This window comes from Artemia franciscana, chromosome 15 (assembly GCF_032884065.1).
Source record: "Artemia franciscana chromosome 15, ASM3288406v1, whole genome shotgun sequence".
Classification (NCBI taxonomy): Eukaryota; Metazoa; Arthropoda; class Branchiopoda; order Anostraca; family Artemiidae; genus Artemia; species Artemia franciscana.
In genome coordinates, this window is record NC_088877.1 from 5,219,429 (window position 1) to 5,229,609 (window position 10,181).

Sequence of the window (10,181 nt, forward strand, 5' to 3'; positions counted from 1 at the left end):
CTTTTTATTTATCTAGCCATTGCCTAGGAACAACTTCCTGTACGCCCAAGTGCAAGTGTTTGATGATGACAAAGATTTAGTTTCGCGGTGAAGCTTCGTCATAAATTTTCTCCAACAAATTTTCTTTTTATCTATCCAGCGATTGCTAGGAACAACTTCCTGTTCGCCCAAGTGGAACTGTTTGATGATGACAAAGATTTAGTTTCGCGGTGAAGCTTCGTCATAAGTTTTCTTCAACAAATTTTCTGTTTATCTATCCAGCGATTGCTAGGAACAACTTCCTGTTCGCCCAAGTGCAAGTGTTTGACGATGACAAAGATTTAGTTTCGCGGTGAAGCTTCGTCATAAATTTTCTCAAACAATTTTTCTTTTTATTTATCTAGCCATTGCTAGGAACAACTTCCTGTTCGCCCAAGTGGAACTGTTTGATGATGACAAAGATTTAATTTCGCGGTGAAGTTTCGTCATAAATTTTCTCCAACAAATTTTCTTTTTATCTATCCAGCGATTGCTAGGAACAACTTCCTGTTCACCCAAGTGCAAGTGTTTGATGATGACAAAGATTTAATTTCGCGGTGAAGCTTCGTCATAAATTTTCTCCAATAAATTTTCTTTTTATCTATCCAGCCATTGCTAGGAACAACTTCCTGATCGCCCAAGTGCAAGTGTTTGATGATGACAAAGATTTAGTTTCGCGGTGAAGCTTCGTCATAAATTTTCTCCAACAAATTTTCTTTTTATCTATCCAGCGATTGCTAGGAACAACTTCCTGTTCGCCCAAGTGCAAGTGTTTGATGATGACAAAGATTTAGTTTCGCGGTGAAGCTTCGTCATAAATTTTCTCCAACAAATTTTCTTTTTATCGGTCCAGCGATTGCTAGGAACAACTTCCTGTTCGCCCGAGTGCAAGTGTTTGATGATGACAAAGATTTAGTTTCGCGGTGAAGCTCCGTCATAAATTTTCCCAAACAATTTTTTCTTTTTATTTATCTAGCCATTGCTAGGAACAACTTCCTGTTCGCCCAAGTGGAACTGTTTGATGATGACAAAGATTTAGTTTCGCGGTGAAGCTTCGTCATAAATTTTCTCAAAAAATTTTTCTTTTTATTTATCTAGCCATTGCCTAGGAACAACTTCCTGTATGCCCAAGTGCAAGTGTTTGATGATGACAAAGATTTAGTTTCACGGTGAAGCTTCGTCATAAATTTTCTCAAACAATTTTTGTTTTTGTTTTATCCAGCACTTGCTAGGAGCAACTTCCTGTTCGTGCAAGAGTTTGATGATGACAAAGATTTAGTTTCGCGGTGAAGCTTCGTCATAAATTTTCTCAAACAATTTTTCTTTCTATTTATCTAGCCATTGCTAGGAACAACTTCCTGTTCGCCCAAGTGGAACTGTTTGATGATGACAAAGATTTAATTTCGCGGTGAAGATTCGTCATAAATTTGCCCCAACAATTTTTATTTTTGTTTTATCCTGCACTTGCTAGGAACAACTTCCTGTTCGTGCAAGAGTTTGATGATGACAAAGATTTATTTTCGCGGTGAAGCTTCGTCATAAATTTTCTTAAACAATTTTTCTTTTCATTTATCTAGCCATTGCTAGGAATAACTTCCTGTTTGCCCAAGTGGAACGGTTTGATGATGACAAAGATTTAATTTCGCGGTGAAGCTTTGTCATAAATTTTCTCCAACAATTTTTGTTTTTGTTTTATCCAGCACTTGCTAGGAACAACTTCCTGTTCGTGCAAGAGTTTGATGATGACAAAGATTTAATTTCGCGGTGAAGTATCGTCATAAATTTCTCCAACAATTTTTCTTTTTACTTATCCAGCAATTGCTAGAAACCACTCCCTGTTCGCACAAGTGAAAGTGTTCTATGATGACAAAGATTTTTGTTAGGGTGGGTGGAACACGCAGTTGTTTAATTCTACGATGATATACTTAAATATAACTTTTATTTATATATATTGCAATTATTTTTAAACTGATCTTTCTGTAAAATGGTGTAACTACTTTATTTTAGTTTGAAAAAGTATTAGCGCATTTTTGCAGTTACGAAAAATGAGATAAGCAAGCAATTAAATGTTTTGAATGCAAATTTCTGACAAAATTATGATAGAAAATTAGATCCTTAAAATATATAACACTAAAATAATAAAACTTATCAACAAAAAAACCCAACATAATCTATTTAAAACCCATAAAAAAAAAATTGCAGTTACAAAAAGGAGATAAGCAAGTAATTAGATGTTTTGTATGCAAATTTCCGACAAAATTATGACAGAAAATTAGATCATTAAAGTATATAACAATAAAATAATAGAACTCATCAAAAAAAACAAAAAAAAAAAAACACATAACCTATTTAAAACCCACAAAGAAAAAAATACGTAATTTACAGTTATTACTAAGCTTAATATTTGTTGTATACATTTTTGCATATCTGACTATTTGTTCTCTACAAAACATACAAATATAAGCGTAGAAAGATCATACATTTATACAGAGAAGTCAAATTTCTGTTTTGGGGAAAAACAGTAAGAATAAAAACGAAAAATGAGAAACAAGGTTGACTAAAACAAGCACGTACAGAGTAGGGGGGGGGGATTTGAGTATTGGTTCTTCTTGACCACCACCCCTCCGGGACGATTTTTTTTCATTATGGATCTTCTTTGGATGCAGAGAAATACCTAATTATCAACAGCACAAGTGAGATCTGAATCGAATTTGACCCTCACTGAATCGAACTGAATGAATTAAATGTGGAAGGAGCCTTTCGTCTCGTACTACCAAGGAAGGGTTCACACACGAAAGGAATAGTTCGCTTTGATCTATCACAATAACTAATACTATTAATAGTCATTCGTTTAGTTGTAAATATTCGCTCCGAAATCTGAAGCATCAAAGAGAACCATCTATTTCGATGAAAGATTGCTAGAAATTATCGTAAACACATCAAAGTATTAGTATGAAAAAATTATATTACAGAATTATTTTATTTTATTGTTTTGTTTTATTCACTTCGTTTTATTACAATAAAAAATACTATCAATAGTTCCCTACTAAAAATACTCATTCGTTTAATCGTAGATATTTGCTCCGACATCTGAAGCATCAAAGACAACCATCACTGTATGGTTCACTGTATGGCAGGTTGCTGGATGTTTCTTTGAAGAAAATCAAACAAATATTCCACAGCTAATGCTACTAACAACTCACCGCATCACCAAGACACCTGAGGCCAACACAGCTACCCACGCTTCTCCTCCATATCAATCTATTCAAAGCCTACCTCTTTACACCCTCCCGGGAAGTTCCCATTTCCTTTAAATCTTTCTTTATGACATACTCCCACCTCAACCGTCGACGACCTGCTTTCCGTTTAGCCATAGACGGTTGGCCGAAAAGGTCGATCTTTGGCAATCTCTCATCCTTCATCCGCAGAACGTGCCCTAGCAATCTCAACCTTTCTCTCATTATAGCCCTGGAAAGCGGGTTGTGCTGCTGAGTTGTTATTTACTTTAATTGTTTTAACTCCTTGTGATGTATATATATATATATATATATATATATATATATATATATATATATATATATATATATATATATATATATATATATATATATATATATATATATTGTACCTGGATAAAGATTCTGTTTTATTTACTTCGTTATACATTTTACAGTAACTAAAAAGACTATTGTGTATAAAACTAGGGTACGCTAAAAAGCGAAAAAATTGCGAAATTTTATGTATCACTGGTAATAATTCTTTTTATACTAGCGAAAATTTCCACCATATTCATTGCGTTCTTGTTGGAATGGTTCCCGCTACGTACACCAAGCCTCAAAAATAACAGGGTCAAGAATATCACAATTCAAACGAAATAAAAATATAGAAAACCCGCATGAATTTTCAATAAGACAATCCGAATATTGCAGCTTCACGTCCAAAAAAGAGTGCTTTTGTTATTTTTTCATTGTCTTATTGAAAAATTATACAAGTTTCTCTATATTTTTATTGTTTTAATTGCATACAACCTTCTTACTTGTACAGATGTTTATTGTAAATAAACCTTATTTTTCAAGACTGTTTACGTTGAAAGCAGTCTTCAGAACGGGGACTATCCTCTCTAGGCCATCTTAGCAGAAGATTTCAATGTAGCTTGGAAAAAGATCCTTTGAAGGAAAGAGAGCTTACTTAAAAGGAGACTCCTTCAGTTTTTTCGATTTGGCTGTTTCAGGATCAACCAGATAGCGTTGCTGTCTAATCGTATATTTATTACCACTCTTTGTGACAGAAAGATACGGAAATCCCATTTGCTTGGTCCATGTGTCCATAATAAGGGGAATATCTAACCCATTGGCATATTTCTGAAAAAAATAAAGCTTTATACTAGGAATTTTTAACAGAGCAAATCCATTTTAATAAAACACACACATTGCTTAAAAGCGATTGCGTAATTGTGTAAAAGCGAGTTTAAGGGTAAAATCTGAAAGTCGGTAATGGTTAACAACTAATTTGTTGTAAAAACGTTCTTGAACAGAAAATTTTTACAAATGTTTCGGGTTCCATATATGAAAGTTAAAACCATAATTTTTTTCATTTTCATTTCATTTTTTCATTTTCTAATAACAAGAAAAGAAAAATAGACAAAAGTAAAAAGAGTTATTGCCTTGTTTTTGGTCATGAAATTTAATGTTTCCTTTGCGTTTAATTCGGTACATGGTTACGTATCATGGTTAACTTCCTCAATTCTTATTTTTTGAAGCAGTTTTAAACCTTTGCTCCATAATATTTATTCAATTCTGTTTTATTACTATTTCATTTTTGTTCTCATTGTTTTCAAAACGTACCCTCGCAAATTTAAATTCTGGTGTGCTGCTGATTCAAATTCTGTATGGCAATAAATACCATTTGATTAAAAAAGACTAAAGACATATACAAGGTAATTAAGAAACTGAGAAACGAGGGTGAATTTCTGCCAGTTGAATGAAGCAAAAAAATAAAGTAGACATTTCGGCCTTCCTCAGTATTCAAAACAGAAAAAAAACCCATTAAAACAGTCAGTTGAATGAAGCAAAAAAAAAGTAAACATTTCGGCCTTCCTCAGTAGTAAAAAAAAACACACAATAAAAAAACATTATAACAGCCAGTTGAACAAAGCAACCAAAAATAAAGTAGACATTTCGGCCTTCCTCAGTACTTAAAACAGAAAAAAAAAACACTCAAAAACAAAACAACAGGAACGCTCAGGATACAAGACTGAGACTGAGTGTTTACTCTATTTTGTCAGAGTTAACTTCAAAGGTCAGTGTTTTTGTTTGTTTTCTAATTTGAGCACTGAGGACGGAAAAGCAAATATTTCTGCCGAAATATTTGCTTTGTCTTCCCACTTCACTTTATTGAACTTTCTGAGAATCCCCCTTGTTGCTTGTTTCTTGATAATCTTTACACTTTTTTTTTTATTATTAAGCGTCGCGTACAGCCAGTGTTGCACTGAAACGTATTTAACAAATAATAAATTCTGCCGAAATATATGCTTTGTCTTCTCACTTGACTTTATTAATTTCTTAATAATTTTTACATCTGTTTTGCTTTGTTTTTGTTTTTTTAAGCGTCACGTACAGCCAGTATTGTAATGGAACGTATTTAACAAAATAATAAATTCTGCCGAATGTCTACCGAGATATTTCTGCCGAAATATATGCTTTGTCTTCTCACTTCACTTTATTGAACTTTCTGAAAATCCCCCTTGTTACTTATTTCTTAATAATCTTTTTGTTTTTGTTTTGTTTTTGTTTGTTTTTACTACGTCAGCCAGTGTTGCATTGGAACGTATTTAACAAATAATAAATTCTACCGAAATATCTGCTTTGTCTTCTCACCTGACTTTATTAAACTCTCTGAAAATCCCCTTTGTTATTTATTTCTTAATAATCTTTACATTTGTCTTACTTTGTTTTTTTTTAAGCATCACGTACAGCCAGTATCGGAACGTATTTAACAAATAACAAATTCTGCCAAAATATCTACCGAGATATTTCTGCCGAATTATCTGCTTTGTCTTCTCACTTCACTTTATTGAACTTTCTGAAAATCCCCCTTGTTACTTATTTCTTAATAATCTTTACACTTTTTTTTTATTAAGCGTTACGTACAGCCAGTGTTGCATTGGAACGTATTTAACAAATAATAAATTCTGCCGAAATATCTGCTTGGTCTTCTCACCTGACTTTATTAAACTTTCTGAAAATCCTTCTGGTTAATTATTTCTTGATAATATTTACACTTGTTTTTTTTTTATTAAGCGTCACGTACAGCCAGTGTTGTATTGTAACGCATTTAATAAATAATAAATTATTATTACACTGCTACTACTACCACTTTAACTCAATTAGACAAAACGGGCAATTTGGTGATGGGCCAGAAATCTATGGCAATTTTGTCACAGGGAAGAACTGGCATTGGGGAAAGACTCCTCAATAGTAGGGGAAAAGAAGCTACCAGCATAAACTACTGCTGGACGGATGTTAAAAGAACTAATCTCTTTAGAAACTGCATTCACCATGCAGATCGCTTGTTAATCTTTCAGCGGTAGGTTTTTACAACAGTTTCAGATAGATCAGTCTTGAGTCAAATAAGAAATAAAAATAAAGCTTATAATTTATTACTAAGTTTATTTGGTAATATACAAATACTCAAAATATTGCATTCTCACATTGTCTTGTTATTATTTTCTGAAGCTTCTGGTCCAATTAAAAATCTCCAATATCGATCCATTTTCAACAAAATAAAAGGCTGTGATCAAGCATTGACGGAGACGGGGTTGAGGTGGGGCTTCTGACCCTGTGAAATGCCCGAAAATTTGCGAATTTTCCCATATTTTCCATACAGTTTGCTTGTTTTTTTTTTAGGGGTGGGATGGATTGACGATTTTGGCGAAGAGATAAAAACAATGGACCTCTAATTAAGGTTATTTTATAATATGCATATTTCTTGTGCTCATTGACATCACAGTTTTTTTTTTTCATTTTATGATGAATATGGTGATTGACCATACAATACAGACAATATAGTGTGTTTATGATGGTTGGGAAAGCTCCCTTTCTCAGTTTGTAGTAATACTGTGTGTTGCTCTTGGTAATTGGTAATCTTAATAAGTAATCTTGGTAATATTGCTCTGCTAATATTGTCCGTTGGTCTATAAAAAAAATTCTTTTTTATAGACCAAATATATGCATGTCAATTAACATTTCTGAACGCCAATTTGAGCAGTTCAGATGCACATTTGTTTTTTCATTTATAAATAAAATTAAAAATACGATGTACAAAAAGAAGAAAATAGATGGCCACTTTTATGTCTCTTTTACCCATAAGTTATTGTATTTTTGTTGAAAAATACCTTATACAACAACTCCTGGTGGATTGAACACCTCACCCATCCTACGGCCATTCTAGTCAAGTGGCTGGCACGCTAGATTTGAAATCCTTTGCACGTGAGGACAGAGGTTCGAGTTTTAGTGTTGCGGGTAATTTGGTTTAGAACAGGGATCAGTGACGTAACCCTGTAAGCTCAGCCAGAATCAACCCTGCTCTAAATGGATACCTGGAGAAATCTGGGGAAGGTTAACAAGAGGGGTGTGTAGAAGGGACTGTAAAGTATAATGCCATATGCTTTACCTTACCTCCTATGCTCAAATACGACGGTAGGCATTTCACACCCACCCTTCGAACTAACGAACGGGGAAGTATAAACATGAGAATCAACTGTTTCACTTCAGTTAAAGGACGGCAAAACTAAAGGGTTGTCAAAGGTCAACTAAAGGGTTGAAAATCACAACACTCATAGAAAGCACAAATAATCGTGAGAAATCATCATATCATCAGAAAAAAAATAAGAAAATATCATATGGACTCTCAACATTAAAGGACAAGATGGAAGGTTAATTGGATGTGGTTTGACGTGACTTGATCTTTTCTTTTATGACAACAGAGGATTTCGGTGGTTGAAATTAGTCTAGTTTTATAAATAGTCTACTAGTTTTATCAATTGCTAAAATTCTTTCGCTAATGCGATCTCCTAATCTAGTTCTAAGCCTACTGATAATAAAAATTGAGCATCGACCAGAAGCGTAAATTTGCGACATTAGGGGGGGGGGGGGTTGAGGCAAAACAATTTTTTAATCTATGGGCTACAATTTTTAAATTACACCTATTTTCAACGTGAATATCAGGGGCTTAAAACTTGACGCTCGTCTTGCAAATAATTAATAGGACAGATAAGTAAATACTCACTCGAATGCAATTTGTTAAATAATTACAAAAAAATTACAGATATTTATCTGTAAAAATCACAATTGGGCAATGATTTTTATTTAATTATTTATGCTTTAATTTTCCGTTTTACACGAGATCTGCTATAGGCAAGTTTCTCTGTGTTTATTTGTAACAATAAAATCACAATAAACACTACAATAAACAATAATGTAAACATTAGATTACAATAATCTTTTATTTAGCCACCTATGTTCTACTTTATTTAAAAGATATTCACTGACAATTATTCCAGGCATAAATCTTAGTCCTGAGCTGCCCATTGCCAGTCTTTACGAACGATAATTTGTGCAACCATGAAAGAGTTCGTGGGATGGCACAGGCATATCTTCCAAATGAACAAGGTCCATGTACCTGGGAAGGGTATATTAAAGAGCCCGCAAGTGGAATCTGGGACCGAACTCAAACAAAACCGTGAGGAGATTAGCAATTTTTTGGTAATTTCTTAGCAATTCCTTGGTAGGTTGCTTAAGAAGAAGCTTTTGACAGAGAGGAATTGACGACGGTCCATCACCAACGTAATGACCTCACCTCATCACAGTATTAAATTATAAGGAGTGTGAATAGGTTCGACTCCATTCAGTCTGTGCGTCAAAAAAGCGGCTAAGGTGGTTTTAGTTTCCAGCATTCTATGGGAAGCGTTGAAGTAGTGACTCCAAACAAAGCCAAATTGACCACGGTGGCTCATCAATGTGTTAACCTCTGGTGTCTTAAGGCAGCAAAAATGTTACAGTACATGCATTATTGCATAAAAATTTATTACTTACTGATAGAATGTTCCAAAGGTCCAAAGTAACAGCATTGTCAAATTTATATGTTTCTAAAAATTCTTTGATACCTTCTTGGAAAGCCATGGGGCCCATAAAAAATTCAAGCATTCGGAGCACAGATGCACCCTAAAAAGAAAATATATATTTTAAAAAGTTGAAAAGTTCAGAGGACAGTTTGATCAAGTCCATTAAACAAGCAGTGGGGAAAATTCAAAAGGATGATTTAATACTGGCTTTCATTTTACTTTATCCGTCACCTAGTGCAAAAGTATCAAGTAATTTTGGTGCTTTCTTAAGTGCTTCAAGGAGGAACCACTTTTTTAAACTTATATATTTATTTTATTCACAAGATTGTCATTATCCACTTTTGTACTATTTGTATAGACAAGGCCATGCTGACCTTGTCTTGTCTAATTCAATATATTCAATTATCAGAAGGACTTGTGCTGTACTGTCTTATCAGTCTTTCTTTGCCTATTTGTGATACCGGAAAACTGAATACCGGACGGTTTGAAGATGTTTTTCTTTTATTTTTTTCTGTTTATTGCAAATTAGTTTAGTTTGTTCTTTTCCCCGTTGATAAAAGCTTCGTATATTTTAGAAATTTGAAAGGTTCTGAGAACAATTTTGTCAAGTCCATCAATTAAACAGTAGGGAAAAGTTCAAAAGCATGAATAAATACTGGTTTTTGATTTACTTTATCAATCATCTAGTGCAAAAATATAAGCAATCTTGGTGTTTTCTTATATGCTTAAGGGATGAACCACTTTTATATATATATATATATATATATATATATATATATATATATATATATATATATATATATATATATATATATATATATATATATACTTCAAAAAGGATTTAGGTTCATCGCCAATTCTTACACTATTTATCTCGACAAGGTCATGCTGGTGTTTATTTAAAATCAAAGAGAAAATGAGAGTTATTTTTCAATAATTAACAAGGTAAAAAGTGTATTTTAACTCTATTGGTTTACATCTGTGGTGTACTTTCGCAAGCCAGTCACATGATTCCTTATTTCAAGAGAGACAAATTACCCTG

The 10,181-nt window shown here is 33.3% G+C and overlaps 1 protein-coding gene across 3 annotated transcripts in view; it reads right to left on the reverse strand.

Annotated features, from left to right (window-relative positions):
* LOC136035967 (glutamyl aminopeptidase-like) overlaps positions 1-10,181 on the reverse strand; it is a gene marked incomplete at its 3' end in the record, with an annotated part of 124,519 nt that overhangs the window by 29,386 nt on the left and 84,952 nt on the right. For all 3 annotated transcript variants that reach the window (XM_065717863.1, XM_065717862.1, XM_065717861.1), the window contains 2 exon segments: positions 4,207-4,379; positions 9,111-9,239. In XM_065717863.1, coding sequence (XP_065573935.1) covers positions 4,207-4,379; positions 9,111-9,239 — 302 coding nt within the window.